General features: G+C 44.9%; 1 protein-coding gene across 2 annotated transcripts in view; it reads left to right on the forward strand.

The window, feature by feature from the left end:
- ugl (ureidoglycolate lyase) overlaps positions 1-26,396 on the forward strand; it is a 71,477-nt gene that overhangs the window by 39,246 nt on the left and 5,835 nt on the right. For both annotated transcript variants that reach the window (XM_067994055.1, XM_067994063.1), the window contains 7 exons: positions 1,323-1,382; positions 2,644-2,800; positions 3,404-3,602; positions 8,203-8,281; positions 13,238-13,330; positions 17,215-17,287; positions 18,906-18,973. In XM_067994055.1, the coding sequence (XP_067850156.1) occupies positions 1,323-1,382; positions 2,644-2,800; positions 3,404-3,602; positions 8,203-8,281; positions 13,238-13,330; positions 17,215-17,287; positions 18,906-18,973 (729 nt within the window). The remainder of the gene's footprint in view (positions 1-1,322; positions 1,383-2,643; positions 2,801-3,403; positions 3,603-8,202; positions 8,282-13,237; positions 13,331-17,214; positions 17,288-18,905; positions 18,974-26,396) is intronic.

Consider the following 26,396-nt stretch of genomic DNA (forward strand, 5'->3'; position numbering starts at 1 on the left):
ATAGGCTGGGGTTGTTTTCCTTGGAGCAGAGGAGACTGAGGGGTGACTTGATTGAGGTGTACAAAATTATGAGGGGCTCAGAAGGGTATTTGCCAGATATGACAGTCAGTATTAATGTTGACTGCCAATTTTTTTGGAGGGAAACATCACAAATGCTCTCAAAGCTACAGATAGATTGAGTATAAGAGTCCATTTAAAAAAAATGTTGCACTATTGGAGCTTGGTCTCTCTTGGGTCACGTGGTGCTTTTAAGATACATAGGGACATTAAACCGAGGCTCTGTCTGCTCTCTCAGATGGACGTAGAAGATCCCATGGCACCATATCAAGAATAGGGAGCTCTCCCAGTGTCCTGGTCAATATTTATCCCTCAACCAACATCACTAAAAGAGATTATCTGGTCATTGCTGTTTGTGGGACCATGCTGAGTGCAAATTGGCTGCCACATTTTGCAACATTAGAGCTGTGTCCACACTTCAAACGTTCTTCTTTGGCTGTGAAAACGCTTTGGGACTTCCTGAGGTCATGAAAGGCGCTCTATAAATGCAAGTTCTTTCTTTCCATCTCATCGTTGGAATTGACAGCCATTGTCATGTCTTTAAATGGATGCTGTTTCAATTTCAATAATCTGAATATTGAATCCTTTAATCTATCTTAAAAGACCTAGAATGGCAAAGCACAGATTGAAATCTGGGGCAGGTGCTTATCTCAGGGTTGGAAGTAAAACCAGAGGGTCAGTCACCACAGGCCTCTCTCACTCAGGAAGACAATAGAAAATGTCAGCATCCCAAGAAGTTTTTTTCAAATCAATTCATATATGCCTTCCCGCTTAGTGTCATGGAATTTGAGGAGATTCCAAATGATCAAGCTTATTTTAACTTAAAAATGGGAAAAGGACAGATAATCCTGAAACATTACATTTCAACACGTATTGACATTCAGCAATGTCTTGCAAATAGTATTATTTTGAAAACAGAAATGTCTGTATGTGGATTTGCTGTCGCACAAATGGACAGCAGTGAAAATAAGATGGGATTCTTTTAAAAATGACGTCATTTTAAATCTGCTATGGTGCTATAAATATGAGGGTTAATTTTGCGATCCCAAGCCCCGCTTGAAAGGGGATGTGGATCAGAGCTATGGCTACAATTTTTGTAGCTTCGATTCTCCGACCTGAGTTTCCTGTGAGCATAGGATTTCAGAATTAGCCTTTTAATGTTTCAACAAATAATATGATAAATATGCTGATTAAATATGTGTCCTGGAACATGTTTTCAAGGTTTACAGATTTATTTACATACTGTCTATTTTGTCACTTTATAGGTTGAGAGCCATTTGGAGGCCAGATTGTGGAATAATATATTTGTCTGGGTTCAAAAGAAGGTATGTACAATAGGACAACTGATAAATACCATTGAACCCAAGTTGTGCATTGTTAAGAGAATGTGAGCTGAATTTACACATCATTTTATGTATCCCGTATTCTTTATAAAATTCTAAATTGTTTTAAATTACTGCCATTTTCTTCTATTGTTTATATGAAAATACCTCGGCTTAGGGGGCACAGTCCATGAGTGTTTTGACATGGCACTTCAGAAAGTGATGGGCCGTAGGGTGCTGCTGATTTTTCTCCTCCTTTCCTGAAAATGTTGATTCTTCTCTGGGCTACAGTTGTTTTCGTATCTTCACATTCTTCCCTTTGAAGAATAGTGTGAAGTAGTGGAAGGATTCGCAGGCTAATTAACAGTCTGACAGGCTGCAACACGAACGCTCCTTCCACGGCTGTAACCATCCTTATACCAGTCGGTGGGGTGGTTAGCCCTATACGCAGGAGGGTTTTACGGACTACCACAACCCATACAATGAGGGAGTTCCACCCACACCAACCGAACACAAACATGCTTGTGGATGTCAACCCAGAATTCAGAGCCGGAGCTCCGGTCTCCACTTGCCGGGACTACTTGGAGTGGAGGTTGGAACCCCTTATGACTCAGAGGTGGGAATGCTACCATTAAGCCAAAGGCTCACTCCGCTGCACTACAGTTCCATAGGCATTTGTCGCCCTTTAGTACTTTGGCCACATCAATCAAGCCTGAACCCTGTCCTCACCTGATGTCTCAGTTGGCCACAGCACTTCACTTCCTTTGATTTGGTAGCTGATGATCTGGTCAAGATTGACAACACACTATCCGGAGGAATCTTGGGTGCAAGTATCAACAGAAGCTTCTGGCAAAACTGTTCTTTTGTCTTTTAAACTAACATTAAAATTTAACTGCCATTTGGACACTGATGAGTGGAACTCTGTGCACACGTAAAGTTCTGCTTTTCCTAGTAAGAGATGAATGTGGAGCTAGGATTGTAACTGTCCTGAGATTTACCTAATTACCAATGTGGGATCAGAGATGAATTTTTAATGGAGCACTCCTGACTTGGCTATAGTTCTCTAATTTTTTGCCTCTCCCAGTAGGTGGGGGGAAGGGATTATTGGTGCAGAGGCATGAAATTAGCTGAAGGATAGGGTAAGCATGTTTGGGCTTAATGGTCTATTTTCATCCCGGATACATAAACTGGAGTCTGCTAATCTCAAAACAGTGCCTGTGGTACAGTGACACCATTAATCTCACTGTATTACTTTGTTTTCCAGTTGGGTTTACCAATTGGTTCCATCAAAGCTACTGTCTTAATAGAAAATATCGTGGCCGCATTTGAGATGGAGGAGATTCTTTATGAGCTGCGAGACCATTCTGCTGGATTGAACTGTGGAATCTGGGATTACTCAGCCTCTTTCGTAAACAAAATTGGTGAGCAGGCATATCTCAACTCATTAAAATTTGGAAGAATTCTTACTTGGTTGGTTTCAAATTACTGAGACTTGTAGTTTCTCTCTGTTACATTCCATAAAGGTGACTCTAAAGCTGTGTAACTGTGACTGAGTTGAAGGGGTAACTCATTGTGATGGTAATTTTTTGTGAGGGACCTGCTCAGTTATCCTCAGAATTCACCTGGGTTGTTCAAGTCCTGGACCACTTCCATTGCGGCTGCTTTTAGGGGACATGGTGACATAACTGTTCAGTTAACATTACCTCCTAGACTAGAATGATCAACTAAAATGGTGGACTAGTTTTATCTGGTGACTTTCTTTAAAATTTCAGTCATGGAGCTCCCCTAATGGCTCAGTTGATAATGCGGAAATGAGCGGGCACTTGCGATTGTACCATTGGACCCATTGTGTTAGCATACCGATAAGCAGTGCCATTGAGTAAGACAATACAGATTTCTCACATGATAAACTCCTGACTTTAATGAAATGCTGAATGATCATATCTAAACAATTTGAAACATCATAAAATATCTATGGGAAATAGGAGTACAACCTAAGTCATTTCACTAACACCATTTTTCAGGCCATCGTCGAGAGTTCCTTTTACCAGATCGCAGTAAATATGTCAACATGGAGAAACTCTTTCTGAAAAGCTACATGGATCTTTTAGTAAAGACTTGCCATAAACGAGGTGCTTTGGCCACTGGAGGAATGGCAGCGCTGTTACTGCCCCAGGACAAGGGAAGCTTGGAATACCAGAGAGTCATAGCAATTGTTACACGGTATGTGCAACTACATTCACAATGAGTAGACTGCAATAGGAGCTACTATCCAAAAAAAAATGAGAAGCATGCTGTCTTCCTTTAAAATCACTGTAACAGTTTTCATTAAACTCCATTCACATTAATAGTTGACTTCTAGAATGAAAACTCAATGGATAACTGTGCCATTAAACCAGGAAGGTCCCAGGTTCAACCCTTGGTCTGGATGATGATCAGAAATAGAAACCCTTGGTGATATTTTCCCCTCCCTAGCCCACGGCCACTGAGGCTAGTTGTAGGGCCCTGTTCCATCTGAAATCAGATGGACTCATTCACAGACGTGCAGAGTCTTTTTTTAAACAAAGTGATTGAAAACTGGACTTTTACTGTTCATTTTTCAATTGCAATAATTATTGAGTGGCCCCACTGCAAAAAACAGACACAGATGAACACCCTGGGCTCAATTTTAAAACCGAGCTGGGAAGGGGACAGGGGGGAGGGGGGTCAAATTGAGGTCGGGAAACCCATTAGTAAGGGTTACCCAGATGTCCTTACGATTTTGCATAAGGACGTCTTTTTTTTTGTCGGTTTCCCGTCCGACTGACCGGACTGATTGACAGGCTGGTCTCAGTCAGACGGGAGGTCAGCCAGAGAGAGGCCATCTTCAGGTAAGTCTGCAGGTAAGGCTTTGTTTGTATGCATGGGGGGGGGGGAACTTGGGTGGGCATAGGTTGGCATAGGTTGGCATGGGTGTGCATAGGTTGGCATGGTGAGCATAGGTTGGCACAGGGGCCATGAGTCATGGGGGGTGCGATCGGGGGTCAGTCACCGGGAGGGGGGGCTGCTGTCGGGATCGAGGGTCTGCGATCGTTGAGGGGGAGGACTGGGGGTCGGAGGATCGGAGTGGGGGGGAGGGTCAGGGATCTGCGATCGGGGGTGGGTCCGCAATCGGGGGTCCGCAGTCGGGGGTCGAGTGTCTGCGATCAGGAGGGAGGTCCGCGATTGGAGGTCGGTGCAGGTAGGCTTGTTGGGAAGCTATCCTGCTCCTCCGGGCACACAAGCTGTGCCTTTCTAGGCACCTATCTTTTTTTAAATATTTGTTCATGGGATGTGGGCGTCGCTGGCGAGGCCGGCATTTATTGCCCATCCCTAATTGCCCTTGAGAAGGTGGTGGTGAGCCGCCTTCTTGAACAGCTGCAGTCCGTGTGGTGAAGGTTCTTCCACGGTGCTGTTAGATAGGGAGTTCCAGGATTTTGACCAAGCGACGATGAAGAAATGGCGATATATTTCCAAGTCGGGATGGTGTGTGACTTGGAGGGGAAAGTGCAGGTGGTGATGTTCCAATGTGCCTGCTGCCTTTGTCCTTCTAGATGGTAGAGGTCACGGGTTGGGGAGGTGCTGTCAAAGAAGCCTTGGTGAGTTGCTGCAGTGCATCCTGTACACACTCCAGCCACGGTACGCCGGTGGTGAAGGGAGTGAATGTTTAGGGGGTGGATGGCGTGTCAATCAAGCGGGCTGCTTTGTCCTGGATGGTGTCGAGCTTCTTGAGTGTTGTTGGAGTTGTACTCATCCAGGCAAGTGGAGAGTATTCCATCACACTCCTGACTTGTGCCTTGTAGATGGTGGAAAACTACCTGTCGCAGATGCATCTGTCCATGACAGTATTGGTAGGAGTGACCACCGCACAGTCCTCGTGGAGATGAAGTCCCGTCTTCACATTGAGGACACCATCCAACGTGTTGTGTGGCACTATCACCATGCTAAATGGGATAGATTCGGAACAGACCTAGCAGCTCAAAACTGGGCATCCATGAGGCGCTGTGGGCCATCAGCAGCAGCAGAATTGCATTCCAGCACAATCTGTAACCTCATGGCCCGGCATATTCCTCACTCTACTATTACCAATAAACCAAGGGATCAACCCTGGTTCAATGAGGAGTGTAGAAGAGCATGCCAGGAGCAGCACCAGGCATACCTAAAAATGAGGTGCCAACTTGGTGAAGCTAAAGGACTACATGCATGCTAAACAGCAGAAGCAACATGCTATAGACAGAGCTAAGCGATTCCACAACCAACGGATCAGATCAAAGCTCTGCAGTCCTGCCACATCGTGAATGGTGGTGGATAATTAAAAAACTAACGGGAGGAGGAGGCTCTGTAAACATCCCCATCCTCAATGATGGCAGAGTCCAGCACGTGAGTGCAAAAGACAAGGCTGAAGTGTTTGCAACCATCTTCAGCCAGACGTGCTGAGTGGATGATCCATCTCAGCCTCCTCCCAATATCCCCACCAACACAGAAGCCAGTTTTCTGCCAATTCTATTCACTCCACGTGATGTTAAGAAACGGCTGAGTCCACTGGATACAGCAAAGGCTATGGGCCCTGACAGCATCCCGGCTGTAGTGCTGAAGGCTTGTGCTCCAGAACTCGCAGCGCCTCTAGCCAAACTGTTCCAATGCAGCTACAACATTGGCATCTACCCGACAATGTGGAAAATTGCGCAGGTATGTCCTGTCCACAAAAAGCAGGACAAATCCAATCCGGCCAATTACCGCCCCATCAGCCTACTCTCAATCATCAGCAAAGTGGTGGAAGGTGTCGTCGACAGTGCTATCAAGCGGCACTTACTCACCAATAACCTGCTTACCGATGCTCAGTTTGGGTTCCGCCACGACCACTCGGCTCCAGACCTCATTACAGCCTTGGTCCAAACATGGACAAAAGAGCTGAATTCCAGAAGTGAGGTGAGAGTGACTGCCCTTGACATCAAGGCAACATTTGACCGAGTGTGGCACCAAGGAGCTCTAGCAAAATTGAAGTCCATGGGAATCGGGGAGAACTCTCCAGTGGCTGGAGTCATACCTAGCACAAAGGAAGATGGTAGTGGTTGTTGGAGGCCAATCATCTCAGCCCCAGGACATTGCTGCAGGAGTTCCTCAGGGTGGTGTCCTCAGCCCAACCATCTTCAGCTGCTTCATCAATGACCTTCCCTCCATCATAAGGTCAGAAATGAGGATGTTCGCTGATGATTGCACAGTGTTCAATTCCATTCACAACCCCTCAGATAATGAAGTAGTCTGTGCCCGCATGCAGCAAGACCTGGACAACATCCAGGCTTGGGCTGATAAGTGGCAAGTAACATTCGCGCCAGATAAGTGCCAGGCAATGACCATCTCCAACAAGAGAGAATCTAACCACCTCCCCTTGACATTCAATGGCATTACCATTGCCGAATCCCCCACCATCAACATCCTGGGGGTCACCATTGACCAGAAACTTAACCGGACCAGCCACATAAATACTGTGGCTACAAGAGCAGGTCAGAGGCTGGGTATTCTGCGGCGAGTGACTCACCTCCTAACTCCCCAAAGCCTTTCCTCCATCTACAAGGCACAAGTCAGAAGTGTGATGGAATACTCTCCACTTGCCTGAATGAGTGCAACTCCAACAACACTCAAGAAGCTCGACACCATCCAGGACAAAGCAGCCCGCTTGATTGGCACCCCATCCACCACCCTAAACATTCACTCCCTTCACCACCGGTGCACTGTGGCTGCAATGTGTCCCATCCACAGGATGCACTGCAGCAACTCGCCAAGGCTTCTTCGACAGCACCTCCCAAACTCGCGACCTCTACCACCTAGAAGGACAAGAGCAGCAGGCACATGGGAACAACACCACCTGCACGTTCCCCTCCAAATCACACATCATCCTGACTTGGAAATATATTACCATTCCTTCATCGTCGCTGGGTCAAAATCCTGGAACTCCCTTCCTAACAGCACTGTGGGAGAACCTTCACCACATGGACTGCAGCGGTTCAAGTAGAAGGCTCACCACCACCTTCTCAAGGGCAATTAGGGATGGGCAATAAATGCTGGCCTTGCCAGCGACGCCCACATCCCATGAATGAATAAAGAAAAAGGCTTTGAGGAGTCAGGAGGTGAGTCACTCGCCACAGAACACCCAGCCTCTGACTTCCTATTGTAGCCACTGTATTTATGTGGCTGGTCCAGTTAAGTTTCTGGTCAATGGTGACCCCCAGGATATTGATGGTGGGGGATTCGACGATGCTAATATTAGTTGTTAGTCTCAAGCCTTCTCGTCTCCTTTCACGAGGCTTAAAACAGAAGGCCCGGGAATCCTGCCCCCGCCCCCCGGGTTGAAATCAGGAAGTCCAGAAAAATGGAGGCCCGAAGCTTCTTTGAAAGGTTTCAAGGCCCAACCCGCCTCCTGGGAGCGGATTGGTCCCCCCCCCCCCCCGGTGAAAACCAGAAATGGGCGGGTTGGAGGCGGGTCTGAAATGGTGGCAATTTTCAATGCGCACCCAACCCACCTGATTTTCAATGTTAAAATGTGTCAATCCTACATCCCTTGACCTTCTTTTTGATAACTGAGCCCTGATTCATAATGGTAAATGAAAGACTATTCTATAAATGTGAATTATCTGATGCCTTCCTTAGCTTGTGAACATTACCCTTGAGTGTTCAATCTGGTTCCACATTCCTTGTTCAATCCACTTTATTGGTTGCTATTTTTTATTTTAAAAGCTTGATATGAAGTGTACTTCTAATTGGATTGTTCAATGCAGATTCTAACAGTGTTTCATTAATGCTTTAGTTTGAAACTGCTTGAAATCAATGCTGGAGTAGATGGATTCATGGTGTTTGATCTGGACCTGATTGAGCCAATGAAGAAGGTAATTTAACATGTATCTTGTGTATTCTGCATGACTTATGTTCTGAATAAAATTCCTGTATGTGGTCAGTCTCAGCCTAGTTGATGTAGTTGGTGGAATTGCTGTTTGCAAAGGTTAATTAATGTCCTATATTTTATTTATCTTAGAAACTAAAGTGTCAGCTTGGCTAAGTGGTAGCACTTTAGGCCTCTCGAGTCAGCATGTTGAGGGCTCAAGCCCCACTCTAGGACTTGAGCACATGATCAAGGTTGACACTTCATTGCCGAGATTCAGATGAAACTGAGGGCCTACCTACCAGTTCAGGCAGACATAAAAGATCCCATTGGCATCGAAGAGTTCTCTCAGTGATCCTGAGCAACATTTTTCTGCCAACCAACACCAATAGATAAAAAAAATAGATTGCCTGGTCATTCATTAATTTGCTGTGGGACCTTGCTGAACACAAATTGGCTGCTGTGTTCACCTACATAACAATAGTGACTGCACTTCAAATGTGAATTCTTTGGCTGTGAAGTACTTTGGCACACGGTATGGTGCTACAAATGCAAAGTCTTTCTTATAAAGTAATTTCAAAGTTTCAACAAGCATTATCCTAAAGTATGAAATGCAGATTTATTTTTCTAGGAACATAGGAATATAGGAACAGGAGTAAGCCATTCAGCCCCTCGAGCCTGCTCCGCCATTTGATAAGATCATGGCTGATCTGTGATCTAGCTCCATGTAACTGCCTTTGGCCCATATCCCTTAATACCTTTGGTTGCCAAAAAGCTATCTATCTCAGATTTAAATTTAGCAATTGAGTTAGTATCAATTGCTGTTTGCGGAAGAGAGTTCCAAACTTCTACCACCCTTTGTGTGTAGAAATGTTTTCTAATCTCACTCCTGAAAGGTCTGGCTCTAATTTTTAGACTGTGCACCCTATTCCTGGAATCCCCAACCAGCGGAAATAGTTTCTCTCTATCCACCCTATCTGTTCCCCTTAATATCTTATAAACTTTGATCAGATCACTCCTTAACCTTCTAAACTCTAGAGAATACAACCCCAATTTGTGTAATCTCTCCTCGTAACTTAACTCTTGAAGTCCGGGTATAATTCTAGTAAACCTACGCTGCACTCCCTCCAAGGCCAATATGTCCTACCGAAGGTGCGGTGCCCAGAACTGCTCACAGTACTCCAGGTGCGGTCTAACCAGGGTTTTGTATAGCTGCAGCATAACTTCTGCCTCCTTGTACTCTAGTCCTCTAGATATAAAGGCCAGTATTCCATTAGCCTTATTGATTATTTTCTGCACCTGTTCATGACACTTCAATGATCTATGTACCTGAACCCCTAAGTCCCTTGGACATCCACTGTTTGTAACTTTTTACCATTTAGAAAGTACCCTGTTCTATCCTTTTTTGATCCAAAGTGGATGACCTCACATTTGCCACAGTTTTGCCCATTCACCTAATCTATCAATATACCTTTATAATTTTATGTTTTCATCTACACTGCTTACAATGCCACCAATCTTTGTGTCATCGGCAAACTTAGATATGAGACTTTCTATGCCATCATCTAAGTCGTTAATAAATAGTGTGAATAATTGAGGCCCCAAGACAGATCCCTGCGGGACTCCACTAGTCACATCCTGCCAATGTGAGTACCTACCCATTATCCCTACTCTCTGTCGCCTTTCGCTCAGCCAACCTCCTACCCAAGTCCGTACTTTTCCCTCGATTCCATGGGCTTCTATCTTAGCTATCGGTCTCTTATGTGGGACTTTATCAAATGCCTTCTGGAAGTCCATATAAATAACATCCATTGACATTCCCCTGTCCACTACTTTAGTCACCTCTTCAAAAAATTCAATCAGGTTTGTCAGGCACGACTTACCTTTCACAAATCCATGCTGGCTCTCTCTGATTATCTGAAAATTCTCGAGGTGTTCAGTCTGCCTATCCTTAATTATAGACTCCAGCATTTTCCCCACAACAGATGTTAGGCTAACTAGTCTATAATTCCCTGGTTTCCCCCTCTCTCCTTTCTTAAAAAGCGGAGTGACATGTGCAATTTTCCAATCTAGAGGGACAGTTCCTGAATCTAGAGAAATTTGAAAGATTATAGTTAGTACATCTGCAATGTGCTCACCTACTTCCTTTAAAACCCTGGGATGGAACCATCTGGTCCTGGGGATTTGTCACTCTTTAGTTCTATTATTTTCTTCATTACTGTTGTTTTACTTATGTTAACTTTATCGAGTCCCTGTCCCCAATTCAATATTAGTTTTCTTGGGATTTCCGGCATCCTCTTTTTCGACTGTAAATACTGACGCAAAGTAATTGTTCAACATGTCCGCCATTTCTCCATTGTCAATGACAATATCCCCACTTTCAGTTTTTAAGGGGCCAACACTGCTCCTGGCCACCCTCTTTTTCCGAATATAACTATAAAAGTTCTTCGTATTGGTTTTGATATCCCTTGCAAGTTTCTTTTCATACTCTCTTTTTGTAGCTCTTACTATCTGTTTTGTGACACTTTATTGATCTTTGTACCTTTCCCATTCGCCAGGATCTGTGCCATTTTTTGCCTTTTTGTATGCCCTTTCCTTATGTCTAATACTGTCCCTTACCTCTTCAGTTGTCCATGGCTGTTTTTTTTGGCAAGTAGAGTTCTTGCCCCTCGGGTATAAACCGATTCTGTATCACGTTAAATGTTTCTTTAAACATTTCCCACTGATCATCAGTCATTTTACCCATTAACAGATTTGCCCAGTTTACTGTGGACAGTCTCTGTCTCATCCCTTTGAAGTCGGACTTACCCAAGTCCAGAATCTTAGCAGCTGATTCACTTTTTTCCCTTTCAAACACTACCTTGAACTCGATCATGTTATGATCGCTTTTGGATAGATGTTCGCGCACAGTTAAGCTGTTAACTAAATCTGGTTCATTACTCATTACTAAACCTAGTATGGCTTGCCGCCTTGGTGCCTCTAAGACATACTGCTGTAGAAAACTATCCTGGACACACTCAAGAAATTCACTACCTTTCTGACAGTTGCTAGTCTGCTTTTCCCAATCTATGTGAAGGTTAAAGTCCCCCATTAAGACCACTATGCCTTTGTTACACGCTTGTCTAATCTCTGCATTTATACAATCTAGCACTTCAGAGCTGCTGCCAGGGGTCCTATACACAACTCCCACTATAGTCTTAGATCCTTTCCTATTTCTCAATTCAACCCATAAGGTCTCTGTTGGCTACTTACCCCTCGTTATATCCTCCTTTATCATTGAAGTGATTTCATCTCTAATCACTAAGGCTACTCCTCCCGCTCTTCCATTTTCCCTATCTCTCCTGTAGACATTATAACCTGGTATAATTAGTTCCCAATCCTGACCATCCTGCAGCCATGTCTCAGTAATAGCTGTCATGTCTTACCCTCTGATAGAAGTGGAGCATTCAATTTTTTTGCTGGAATTGGTTTCTTTTAAATTGAAGTTTAAATAATAAAGTAGCACATTGCCTCTCTCATTTTCAACCCTCGAGCTGGGTGGTGTTTTGGTTTAGAATGCTGTCCTTTCACCTGCAGGGTTGAAGATTGAATTCAGCCAGACTGAAGCAGGGTCTCTTTGGGTTCCAAGATGACATACCTGGTGGCCAAAGTTCAGAACCAAGTCAACCCTCTGTGTTAGACTTGATAACCTGATACCTGAGCCAGGCAGATCTGCAACACTCCATAGTACTATTGATCACTAGCTGACCAGCCTGGCTCACAAATGGAACCTGGAGAGGTCACCCTGTCCCTGGGGGCTGGGATTCTTCCCAGCTCCAGATAACCCAAAAGGCAATGCCATTAGAGCCAAGGTGGTCCTAGCTGGACAAGCAACAGGAAACTTATCACTGCTGCACACACTTGGGGGTCCTTAAGCCTTGGTACTACTAACCTGTCCTTAAGCGTTCTGGGCTTAAGCAAGTCAGATGTGTCCTTGTGGGGAGAGAGTATGCACTCCATATTGGAAAAATGCAAACTTTATTTGTGGATTTCTCAGCAGCATAGTTTCAAGACACTTAAACATTGTGATAGGTGTCTGCACATATCAGACATCCAAGATGTCAGCTGTGGCCCAGTGGTAGCACTTTCACCTCTGAGTCAGAAGGTTGTGGGTTCAAGTCCCACTCCAGAGACTTGAACATAAAATCTAAGCTGACACTCTAGTGCAGTACTGAGGGAGTGCTGCATTGTCAGAGGTGCCATCTTTCAGATGAGACATTAAAACAAGGCCCTGTCTGTCCTCTCAGGTGGACATAAAAGTTCCTATTGCACTATTCAAAGAGCAGGGGAGTTCTCCTCAGCATCCTGACCAATATTTATCCCTCAACCAACATTACTAAAGCAAATTATCTGGTCATTTATCTCATTGCTGTTTGTGGGACATTGCTGTGCGCGAATTGGCTGTGTACAACAGTGAATACATTTCAAAAGTATTTAATTGGCTGTGAAGTGCTTTGGGACGACCTGAGGTCATGAAAAGCGCTATCTAAATGCAAGTTCTTTCTAACTGACCCCCAAAAAAATGGTCCAGCCAGACTGATGGGTGAAAGTCTCCTCTCTGTGCTGGTTGTGTGAAATGAGTTTCGGTAGCATCAACCAAGCTCCTTGTGGGCATGGGCCAATACTGAAAAACTGGCCACAGTTTGAAATTAAATTGCCAGTCTCCATTAGAGACCATGAGGATGGCTGTTAAGTGAAGTGAAGAAAAGTCACACTGGTGTAGTGGAGCAGGGATGTCCAGGCGTGAGCTACATGTGGCTCCTGAGCCTGGACAATCTGACTCTTGAAGCCCAGGCAACTCAGTCCTGTTTGTAGTTATGTTTCTTACTCGCTGGTTTTCCCTCTTTGGGAACAGTGCTATTTTTCAAATGGATTTCATAATTCAGTCCATTGACATTCAAGTTACCGGCTTATTCAATCCCAGCTGTTCCTGGAACACACAAAGGGGCCCAACCAGCTACATATCCTAAGGCAAGATCTGGATGTGACTCCTAGTGATCTGCTGACCATGCCTTCTGTAAGTATACTAAGCTCATGGCTGTTTTTGGTAAAGAATTTTCAAGAATTTGTTTATGCAACAAATATTATTCCAATGTAATAAAGAGTAAAGCTGAAAGTGCAGATTATGGACACATATATACTACAGGAATTAACACTGTTTTCTGGTGCAGTTGAAGTTAGTATGGAAGCGATGTGAGTAAATAGAAAAGGGTAACTAATACTAGGCAGATCTTATCATAGTATCTTGCACTGTGTAAAAGACATTCCACATTTGATCTGTGAAGCCAAGAATTTTCAGCATCATTGGGCATCATTTTAGCACCCGCTATCGGGTGCGTTCCTGGCGGGGGCGCTCCGAAAATCGGGGAATCCCGGAGCAGGACTGGAGCCCGGCTCCAACCCGCCCACTTCCGGGTTCCCCACTGACGCACCGGCGTGCACGCGCAGCCCCGGCTGGTGGGAATCCCGCAGGCAATTAAAGCCAGCGGGATGCCACTTGAAAGTATTTATCTTGCTCGTTCAGGTCGTTTACAGACCTGATTGAGCTGTTTTATTAGGAGGGGTGGGATTTTACACTGAACTGAGACTGTTTCCCATACTGGGGGAACACTCCCAGTTCAAACGGAGGTGTTGCAGCCAGCAGCCTGTGGCAGCTGCAAAGGTCCATTCGACAGGTGGCCACTCCGTCACATTGGACAAAGGTTGGCCTCCACCACCCTCCTCCTAACAATAAAATTCACTGACCTGGAACCGCAACCCCGATGTGAGGACACACTTACCTACCTTGCGGACCCCCTCAGATGTACATCTTCCAGATGGGGGCCGCCATAGCTGCAGTCATGACCTCCTCGGAGGGCGAACAGCATCACCAGCCTCACCAGCCTCGCTGTCCACGCCGTCCACCTCTGACACGTGGAGCTCCACAACAGAGTGCTGTGACACATCCACCTGTACAGCAGGAGGGAGGGCTACCGCAGAGAGAGATGCGTGGCAGAGGGCACTACCCTCGCCACAGGGTCCACAGACCGAGGCTCAGCTTCCTGGACCTCTCTGAGCAGCAGTGCACACGGAGTCTCAGAGTCACTCGACATGTAGTCGTGGACATCTGCAGCCTCCTTCATGCCGAGCTGCTCCCGGCTGGCCCGAGCACCATCTTCTTACCTGTCGCTGTCAAAGTCACCACTGCCCTCAACAACTTCTCCTCCGCATCCTTCCAGGGTGCCACCGGGGATATCGCCGACATCTCTCAGCCGTCTGCACAAAAGAGCCCTGCAAATACGCCTACACCCACTCTGCAGTGACACAATGGGTGGCATCGGTTGTGGGTCTTCATAGCGATCCTCAGGAAAGGGCATTATTGCACAAACCAGACAAGATTCGCAAAGACGTGGCAGTAGTGGTGCCAATATAATATATAATGTGAGTTGGTCAGAAATTCAGTATAAGTAAAAACCATGACAAACCCTCAAACACCCTTGTGCATCCCCTTCATGCTCACGACACGTTTGCCTTACGCTGCCTACTGCACATATGTGATGCATGCCCTGTGGCTGCAGCACAGGTAGTGGCAGGTTGAGTGAGGCTGACTGTGAAAGAGATGCACGAGAGGGTGAGTATGAGATTGTATGAGGATTGGGTTGAGTGGTAGTGGCGGGATGAGTACTGATGAGGTGAGTAAGTGCAGGTAAGATGAAGATGAGGTTTGAGTAGGTATGAGGGGTGATGTGACAGAGTAGTGTTGGCAGTGCAGAAGGAGGTGTGGGGTGGGGGCGGTGATGTGGCAGATGGAGTGTAGGGGAAATGAGTAAGTGTACTCACTTTGGCTGACCTACTGAGGTCATTGGAGCGCCTCCTGCACTGTATGCAGGTGTGCGATATGTTGGTGGTGCTGGTGACCTCCTCTGCCACCTCGAGCCAGGCCTTCCTGGTGGTAGAGGCAGGCCGCTTCCTCCCGCCCGCCGGGGGGAAGATCTCTGTCCTCCCCCTCCTCCTCACCCCATCTATTGATACCTGGAGTGAGGCATCATTAAACTGGGAGCAGCCTTCCCCCTGGGCTGCTCCATGCTGTAATTTTTTCTGTTTGTTGCAGCATCTGTCAGTGGAGGACTGCCCCTTTAAATAGAGCTCCTCCAGCTGACAGATCTTACTGCGCATGCGCAGCCCGCCCGACATGCAGATCAGCAGTGGGGAACCCGGAAGACCAGGTAAGTGGATCCAATTGGGCTGCGATCGCGCAGGTGGCTGACTAATTTCACCGGGCGCATTACCCACGCGCCCAATAGCCCCCCTGCCACGAACCCGCAGCCCTGCTAACATCGAGCCCATAATATTTAAACAGTACTTTTTAGAAGTTCCTGAAAAGTACAAAGTCAGAACATTTTGTCCAACTGATAGTATTTCTTTTAAAATAAAACATTATGGAAAATGAATTTGTTTCATAAAAAGTTTAATTGTTCTCATGCTTACTTTCCTCCCAGGGTGTTATTGAAGGAGGGATGTTAGCCAGAATGCCAGGAGAACTCCTGTTTTTCATTGAAGAGTGCTATGCAATGTTTAACATACCCCTAGATCACAAGAACAGCTAGATGGAGCCTAGGAGTCACATCCAGATCTCACCCAGAGGGCAGTACCTCTGATAACGCAGCACACCCTCAGTACTGCACTGTCATCCTAGATTACATATTCAGCTCCTGGGGTAGGGCTTGAAATCACAATCTTGTAACTCAGAGGCAAATGTGCTACCACTGAGCCAAATTGACACTGAGTTTGAGCAGCCCGAACCCATTTTCCAGTGGGTGAATGCACACCAAAATAGCACCCATCATTTTGCACTGATTGGTATCATATTACCATTCTCAGCTAATTAGTTCACAAAAATGCCTGATGTAGGAAGAAGAAATGTCACATTGGTGCAGTAGAGGGTGCTCTTCCAAGTTTGGGGTTACGATAGACTGGGCCCAATGGGGACCATTACTCTGTAGTTAATCCTTTCCATACCTAAACTGAGAAGATTTGATACTATCACTGAAGTACAAAAACACAGTTATAACAGGCTGGATTTTGCTGTGAGCAGCAAACGAACCGTTTGTTAGACTTGCATTTGCCCATAGACTTTCTATGAGCTTTTGCATGGCAAGTTCCTCGAAATTAGAGATCCAAAAACACAGTGTCCTCTACAGGGCATCTGGGACCTGTGTGAACAGGGCAAGCAGCTATGTATCCCCTTAACCAATCAGATTGAAGCATGTTAATAAGCAGTGCAGTCAGAACCAGGAAGTGTAAGTTAGAATAGTGAATTCAATGTCAAATCAGGTACAGAATACGAAATAAAGAGAGGGAAAGAAATATTGGATTAAGAGACAGTTAAAGGAGACAGTAAGAAAAAAACATGTATTTACATTTTTTTCTAAATGTCCAATAATTAAAAGCTGAAGTAATGAGACGCCACACTGGTAAAGTTAATTTTCAGTGCCTGAGAGGTTGTTTGGCAGTAATTAAGACTTACCACGCTGTTAAAGTGGTACTTAGACTTGAGATGACTTGGCTTAACTTTTGTTGGTGAGTTTAGTCTGTATCTGCGACGTCAGTACAGGAACTTCACACCGTTGATCGGGGAGTAAGATGGCAAGATGCCATTTCGCACAGCTTTTGGACGAGCAGGGCATCTGGTACAACAACTTCCGGATTTCCACGTTTAACTGTGCATATGCGGTCGCTGGAAGTTACTGTCCGATTTGCACATGAATAACGGTGAGCGCTGTTAGCCTCACCCTTATTTTTACTTCAAAATCCGGCCCATTATGTATAAATCACTTTAGTGGTTTTTATTTAAACACAAGTGCGCAATATTTGTGTGTCATAGAGGCATGCTGTAATTAATCTCATATTTTCAATATGTAGGGTGGGGTTACCCTGTATGGACTAAAATACAACATTGGAGTTGGTATTCTCTTCATAGAAGCATGGCTAAGAGGTAAGAACAGTTTTTAAAAAAAACTCTTGAGTGATCAGTTTTAACATACAAGTTAGAAATTTGAATGGTTAACTACTTATACCTGATATGGGTTGGGTCCAACAACTGGAAATCAAAATTGCCCCCATGCCCCCCCACCTCCTGGGCTTTTTTTGATTTCATCCTTTAATCTGATCTGGTAGAAGGATCTGGGCATAGCTGAAGCCAAAGGCAGCCTGGTAATAAAATGGCTGCCTCCCAGCTAGATAGATTGATAAGTTTGAGTCTCTGTACTGCCTGTCATTTCTCTTGTTGATGTTTGGAAGTTTTATCAGTTCTCTGTCAAGCCTCTAGATGGGGCTCCTCGCTATGATGGCGCACTGCATGTTTGGAGGGGAGGGGAGGGGAGGGGAGTGGTAAACTTGTCTGGATCCATTATGCTCAACTCCTAACTAGCAAATAGGAAAGGGCATGAACAGCAATCATACACGCCTAACTACCTTACACAAAATAAGTCCCATAGATATCTATAACTGCAATGGGAAGTAGATTTAGATTTTATTTTTGAGTGGCCAAGCACAACAATGTTGTATAGAGCAGTTTTTCTGCTAACAGTGGTGGTGATTTACAGTGGACTATGGAATCAGATAGCCTGCCCCAAAATGTTGTACTGCAAAGAGGAGGGGATGAGACTTGGAGGAAAAGGCAGGTGTGGGGAAATGGGTATCTGCGACAAGAAGGCAGATTCCTCCCCAACCTTCACCCAGTTTTAACTCTAAATACTTCAGTCAAAAGAGGAGAGGAAGAGAAAGTTCAAGAGGCATAGACTTGGAAAATTTACCTCTTAGAATTGGTGATGACATTTTAAAAGTTATAAGCGGTGTTTTATTGCCCTTACAATTTTCTCATCTTACTCCTTCTCCTTCCCTGAACGTACCTACTTGTGCTTGGGCCCACATACGTTAGTCATCCTCTGGTGCCTTGCCCAAAAGGCCATTCTTCATGTGCGTGCCTGAACATCGAGTGTCATTTTGGCCTTAGGAGGCATCACAGTTGAGCCTAACACTCTTCTCACCTGAATTCCATAGATATGAATCTCCAGCAGGGATATATATGCCATTAGGAGCAGGAATGTTAGTAAATTTTTTACACCAACATTGTAAATTCCCCCTTTCCCCCCACTAACTCAACAGAGACCAGGGATCTCTCTTGTCTGTAGAGTAAAAAATATTTGTATCCTTGTCACTCTTGGTTTGCAAGCCAAAAAATGAGCTGGAGTATGAAATAATGGTAATAAAATCATTATAGAGTAAGTCTGATATGTTGGCATGGCTGCTACTGCTGCTGTTTTGTGGTTGTGATCACATTTTCTCCTTAGAGGGAGTGGTGCACAGCCACATCTGATGTGAGGATTATATTACAAATGTTTGCACTGAGCATTTTCAGTAAAAACAACTGACCCAATGTATAATTGGCAATGAAAATAATATCCAGATAAAAATGAATAGCAGGAATGTTGGTAAATTTTTTTACACCAGCATTGTAAATAGACTTAAGAAAAAGATAACTAAAGCTTGAATCATGATGATTATGTTAATTTTATTTGAAATAAGTTGCAGCAACTTTATTTTTACTGTAGGTCAAGGTCACTTTTACTTTCGGGGTCAGGTGGAAGATTCAGCTACTGCAGAGATTTCCCGATCACAGGTACAGAAAGTTATCCTCTTTAGACTACAGCAATAGTTTTTTAAAGTTAAAAAATTATAAAATCTGACATCTTACTGTTTGCTTCCTCAACATCAGGTATATTACTGTGGTGTACTTACGTTTCTAGAAATAGGTTTAACTATCTTGAACAGTTTTTTTATTTCTGAAGTACTGTGGAACATGCCTGTGAATAATATGTATCTTAGTAAGAGGTGTTAGTCCTGTGGGATGGAATATTTTCCCACCTTTTTGAACCTGGTGTCTGTATTAAGCATGCTCAGATCAAGTGTAGTAGGGGCCAAAATGTAGAGTGAAATTACCTCTGCACTGCCCCAATAAAACGCCTCAATTTCAGCCTCTGAAGAACACTTTTTACTCTCCAAGTCAGATTGCCAATTTAGTAGCAATCTGAGGGCAGTTTTGTACTGTGGTCCACACACATTAGGAACTGGGTTGAAACTGCCCAAACTTATTTTATCAAGTACATCTACAGCCAGCAGAGAGAGGAAACATTGCTTCCATCCAATTCCCCAAGATGAAAGGGCAGTGTGCTAATCTGATCTCATTTTTTTTCTTAATAATCTCTTGGATGCAGGAACCGTCTGCGACCTAAACTAGCCTGTCACAATTAGATTGAGATACCAGAGCCTCAAATCTAATGTAACCGGGCCTGAGGTGTCTTACCCTCCTACCATCTTTGCTGAAAGCATTGATTTCTGTTGCGATTCAGTGCTGTTTGCCCTATGGTAGCTTTTCCTATTAAATCGAAATGAGCACAACAGTTCTGTGAGTAAGCAGCGGTACCCAGCTGGTGTTAATTTTTTCCAGCTTGAGCACATCAAAATTCAGTCTTCAGGCAGGTTTGACGTGTCGACTGGTGTAGAATTGAATGGAATCTCTCCAGGATGCATGTGGGCTGCTCCCGTAACCTGGATTGGCTCCAGTTACTATTGAACATAAGGACATAACAATAAGAATACATGGCAACAGGAAAAGGCCATTAGGTGCAATAAGTATTTCGGGGTGGAGACCTGGGCTGTAGGCAGCAAATTTAGAATTTTACACACTCCTTCCAAATGCTGCTCCTGTTTGTGGTGCATTTCCTGAGGGGCTGGGAGCATGCCTCCCTGGAAAATTTCACCGTCACAAATTTTGTTTAGGTTTATTTGCATTGAAAATACAAACCAAACTGTCATTTGCCCAAAAAGTACCTCAACAGTTATTCCTCCCCCATCACAGAGGCACTCCCTTCCCTCTAACCCTCTACCCCAGTTTACAGAGGCACGCTCCCCTCCAGGCCCCTCATTCCACAGACATTCTCCCTCCAATTTTCCCCAATTCACTGACATTCTTCCTCCAATTTTCCCCAATTCACTGACATTCTTCCTCCAATTTTCCCCGATTCACAGACATTCTCCCTCCAATTTTCCCCGATTCACGGACATTCTCCCTCCAATTTTCCCCGATTCACGGACATTCTCCCTCCAATTTTCCCCGATTCACGGACATTCTCCCTCCAATTTTCCACATGTCACGGACATTCTCCCTCCAATTTTCCACATGTCACGGACATTCTCCCTCCAATTTTCCACATGTCACGGACATTCTCCTTCCAATTTTCCACATGTCACGGACATTCTCCTTCCAATTTTCCACATGTCACGGACATTCTCCCTCCAATTTTCCACATGTCACGGACATTCTCCCTCCAATTTTCCCCGATTCACGGACATTCTCCCTCCAATTTTCCCCGATTCACGGACATTCTCCCTCCAATTTTCCCCGATTCACGGACATTCTCCCTCCAATTTTCCCCGATTCACAGACATTCTCCCTCCAATTTTCCCCGATTCACGGACATTCTCCCTCCAATTTTCCCCGATTCACGGACATTCTCCCTCCAATTTTCCCCGATTCACGGACATTCTCCCTCCAATTTTCCACATGTCACGGACATTCTCCCTCCAATTTTCCACATGTCACGGACATTCTCCCTCCAATTTTCCACATGTCACGGACATTCTCCTTCCAATTTTCCACATGTCACGGACATTCTCCTTCCAATTTTCCACATGTCACGGACATTCTCCCTCCAATTTTCCACATGTCACGGACATTCTCCTTCCAATTTTCCACATGTCACGGACATTCTCCCTCCAATTTTCCCCGATTCACGGACATTCTCCCTCCAATTTTCCCCGATTCACGGACATTCTCCCTCCAATTTTCCCCGATTCACGGACATTCTCCCTCCAATTTTCCCCGATTCACGGACATTCTCCTTCCAATTTTCCCCGATTCACGGACATTCTCCCTCCAATTTTCCACATGTCACGGACATTCTCCCTCCAATTTTCCACATGTCACGGACATTCTCCTTCCAATTTTCCACATGTCACGGACATTCTCCTTCCAATTTTCCACATGTCACGGACATTCTCCCTCCAATTTTCCACATGTCACGGACATTCTCCTTCCAATTTTCCACATGTCACAGACATTCTCCCTCCAATTTTCCCCAATTCACAGACATTCTCCCTCCAATTTTCCCCAATTCACAGACATTCTCCCTCCAATTTTCCCCAGTTCACAGACTCTTTTCCCTCCTGCAAAACACTGTTCCCAAACCCCCCAGTTCAGAGAGGCACTCTCCCCTGTTGATGTGCTCCTTATTGCTGGTCCTGGCTGAAGCTCCTACCTGAGGTTTGGATTCTGCTGCAGGTAAGATTTCCTGGTTTATCCTGAGACCTGAAATTCCCAGAGAATCCAGTTCTGCAATGAAGCAGCAGCGTCGGGTACAAGCTGTGGCAGGAACAGCTGCAAGAACATCAATGGATCGAGTGCAGTGATTTGCCCTAAGGCAGCAAATCAGCTGTTGAGGAGAAACCTGCACTTCAACACCTGAGTTTCTGACCCAGTGGATGCAAAGTGTACCCATTTGTGTACACTGCATATACTGGGCTACATTGCTGGTGGAGGCCGACATGAAAGGGGAAGTATGCTACTAAAATGAAGGAATTATACCATTAATGGATTTTATAAAATTAATACTCTTGCCGTGTACTTAATACTAAAAGTGCTTAACCCTTCCTCTCCCCACTACCTTCTTTGCTTCTCTTTAAGACAAGGGAGCACCAATTAAAATAAAATTCCATGCAGAACCAGAAGTGGGAAAGATTCATCACAGCAGTACATTGCATCTCCTGCAAGGGGAAACCTGCTGACATTAAAATCTGTGGCAGGTGGCCTCGTAGCTCTAACAGCAGGGAGTTAGACTGTGGTTCAGACAGGGCCATTTGAATTGTACTTGCAACTGTCTCTTGTACTTCCGGTCGGAAGGGCGCTGCCGCCATATTGGTACAGGAGGTAGCGTTTCCGTCAGGAGCGCATGCTGGCATCATTCTAAATGGGAACTAATATATGGAGGTGAGGGTTCTGCGCTTCTTGTAGGACCATTTTGGACCACCCCAGTGCATCACTCGCCACATGCTGACCTCTCTCAGCGCAACGTGACGATAACCGGCATGAAGGGCCCCTCGCCAGCGCTATTTAAAGGGAACATGTAGTACTTGCAGGTTAGTCGTTAGTTTACTATTTATGGCTACTGTTTGACTTCTAGGTGTTTTTTGCTGTGTTCTAGCACCCTTGCAAATTCACTTTGTCTGTACAGAGAGGTTTTGGAGCTTTTGTACTGTTGCTGTTTGCCTCACAGCGTCTGGCTCCAATCGTGGGTGGTCTGATAGGGCTGAGTTTGGGATTAGAGGATGATTGGGTGGGATCGAGAGGAGGAGGACGAGGTGGTATTGGCGGTCTTGGTCTTCTTCGGGGAGCAATTCTTTTACCTCAACTGGTACAGCACGGACCACTCTAGAGTAAAAATACTCAATTGGAGGAGGGCCAATTTCAATGGGATGAGAACAGATCTGGCCCGGGTAAATTGGAATCAAAGATTGGCAGGCAAATCTGTAATTCAACAGTGGGCGGCCTTTAAAGAGGAGATGGTTTGTGTACAGTCTAGGCACATTCCCATAAGGCAGAAAGGTAGGGCAACTAAAGCCAGAGCTCCATGGATGACAAAAGAGATAATGAGTAAGATGAAACGGAAAAAAAGGGGCGTACGACAGATGTCAGGTTGATAACAAAAGTGAGAACCAGGCAGAATATAGAAAGTTCAGAGGGGAAGTGAAAAAGGAAATAAGAGGGGTAAAGAGAGAGTATGAGAATAGACTCGCGGCCATCATAAAAGGGAATCCAAAAGTCTTCTACAGGCATATAAACAGTAAACGGGTAGTAAGAGGAGGGATGGGGCCATTTAGGGATCATAAAGGAGACCTATTCATAGGCAGAGGGGATGACCGAGGTACAAATTAGTACTTTGCATCTGTCTTTACCAAGGAAGAAGACGCTGCCAGAATCTCAGTAAAGGAAGATATAGTTGAGATACTGGATGGGCTAAAAATTGATAAAGAAGGGGTACTTGAAAGGCTAGCTGTATTTAAAGTAGATAACTCACCTGGTTTGGATGAGATGCATCCTAGGTTGCTGAGGGAAGTAAGGGTGGAAATTGCAGAGGTACTGGCCATAATCTTCCAAACATCCTTAGGTACGAGGGTGGTGCCAGAGGACTGGAGAATTGCAAATGTCACACCCTTGTTCAAAAAAGGGTGTAAGGATAAACCCAGCAACTATAGGCCAGTCAGTTTGACGTCACTCGCTGGTGGGAAAACTTCTAGAAACAATAATCCGGGACAGAATTAAAAGTCACTTGGACGAGTGTGGATTGATTAGGGAAATTCAGCATGGACTTGTTAAAGGCAAATCGTGTTTAACTAACCTGATAGAGTTTTTTGATGAGGTAACAGAGAGGGTGGTTGACGCAGATTCAATCATGGCTTTCAAAAGGGAACTGGATAAGTACTCGAAAGGAAAAAATTTGCAGGGCTACGGGGATTGGGCGGGGGGGTGGGACTAGCTGGATTGCTCTTGCATAGAGCCGGCGTGGACTCGATGGGCCGAATGGCCTCCTTCCATACTGTAACCTTTCTATGATTCTATCTTGACTTGTTGAGGCTTGGAGCAATGTATGAGGTGCCTTCGGTTTACCAAGGAAGCCATCACCGAGTTATGTCACCTGCTGCAGCCACAACTACAACCAGAGCATGGACAGCACTGCCTGTGGTTGTCAAGGTCACCGTCGCCCTCAACTTTTACGCACCATCTCCTTTCAGGCTGCAACAGGTGACATCAGCAACATCTCACAGTTTGCAGTGCACTGGTGTACCAGGGAAGTCACTGAGGCTCTCTACACAAAGAGAAACACTTACATCTCCTTCCCTATTGACAGAGCGAAGCAGGACAAGAGAGCACTAGGCTTCGCCCTCATGCCAGGCTTCCCCATGGTGCAAGGTGCCATTGATTGCACGCACATTGCCTTGCGTGCTCCTTATAACCAGCCTGGCATCTTTATCAATCGATAGGGATTCTACTCCCCCAACGTACAACTGGCTTGCGATCACAGGCAGCGCATCATGCAGATCTGTGCCTGCTATGCAGGCAGCAATCATGACTCTCTCATCCAATGCCAGTCCTCTGTGCCGCCTTTATTCCAACCAGGCCGTCAAATTGCAGACAGGCTACTGGGCGACAAGGGTAATCCCCTCCGGACATGGCTTGTGACTCCAGTCAAGAACCCGCACGTAGTTGCAGAGCATGTCGACAACACAGAAACAGCTCTCGCTTGAAGAAATTCAGTGTATCAGCGTTCACTGCACAAGCTGGCAGTCTGTTCCACAAGTCCACTATTCTCTGGGAAAAGAACCACCTCCTGACATCTAACCGAGTTCTTTCTACAGTGGGCACCCAATGCTGCACAAAGTAATTTTAACTGGCCTAACCAATATTTTGTATAAATTCATCAATATTTCTTTACTTTTGTACTCTGCCTAAATTTATAAAACCCAAATTGCTGTTGGTCTTTTTTATGGTCTTATCTAACTATACTTACACTTTCACGGAATTATGTATTTGAACCCCTCAGTCTTTGTTTATCCACACCCTTCCGGGTCTTTCCGTTAAGTGTAGATTCTCATTTCTTGTTTTTTTTTCTCCCAAAATGTTTAATTCACACTTATCCTTATTAAATTGCACCTACCACTTTCCCACCCATTCTGTTAACCTGCCAATGTCTTCCTGAAGCCTTTTATGATCTTCCATGCTATTTGGCAAGCCACCTACTTTTGTGCCATCAGCAGATTTTGTGATTTTGTTCCCTACATCATCTATATACCAAGAACATAAGTGGTCCCAGCACTGATCACTGTCAAGCCTTCTCCAGTTCGAAGAACACCCATTTACCATAAGTCTTTTGTTTCCTGTCTGTTAACTGACTTTCTATCCATGCTGCTACATTTCTTCTTGTACCATCCACCTGAATTTTACTGACAAATCTCTTGTACAGGGCTTTCGTGAGACCTCACCTTGAGTACAGTTTTGGTCCTTATCTAAGGAAGGATATACTTGCCTTAGAGGCGGTGCAACGAAGGGTCACTAGATTAATTCCTGAGGAAAGAGGGTTGTCCTATGAGGAGAGGTTGAGTTGAATGGGCCTATATTCTCCGGAGTTTAGAAGAGAGGTGATCTCATTGAAACATATATTATGAGGGGGCTTGACAGGGTAGATGCTGAGAGGTTGTTTCCCCTGGCTGGAAAGTCTAGACCTAGGGGGCATAGTCGCAGGATAAGGGGTCAGCCATTTAAGACTGAGATGAGGAGGAATTTCTTCACTCAGAGGGTTATGAATCTTAGGCATTCTCTACCACAGAGTGCTGTGAATGCTGAGTTGTTAAGTATATTCAAGGCTGAGATAGATAGATTTTTGGACTCTAGGGGCAGTTGAGGCAGGAGGCAGGGGATCAGCTGGTTTCCTGGGTTCTGCCTCCCTGCCATTATTTAGATGTAGCGGTGCAGTGAATGAGTGAACAAACAGCTGAGTTCTCTGCTGGTGTACTCTCATTTCAACTGTTTGTTTACATGAAGCACATAATAAAGCCACAGAAAAATGAACTGCAGAATGAAATATGAAAAAATATTAGTAAAAATCCTGAAATTCCATGCAATAAAAAGGAGACTTTAGCTTACTTAGTCAGCTAAAGCAATGTCCTTGGTCATATGTTTAAGGCTGTTTTTGAGTTGTCAATTTTTTTGAAATGGTTAATTATCTTTCACTGGTTTCCTAATAAGGCTGGAAAGAACCTGCTACTATGTCCCCTTTGTGTTTATATGTTTCTTTTTCAATTTTTATTACTTTCAAATAAATGTTGGAAATTAAGTTCTGTCCAGCTGCCTGTGATGTTTGCCAGATCCATCTCTTCCTCATATTTGCTTGATCTTCATGTTTTTTTTTGCTGGTTGCTCTGATCTTCCA

The sequence above is a fragment of the Heptranchias perlo genome, chromosome 1 (assembly GCF_035084215.1).
Source record: "Heptranchias perlo isolate sHepPer1 chromosome 1, sHepPer1.hap1, whole genome shotgun sequence".
NCBI lineage: Eukaryota > Metazoa > Chordata > Chondrichthyes > Hexanchiformes > Hexanchidae > Heptranchias > Heptranchias perlo.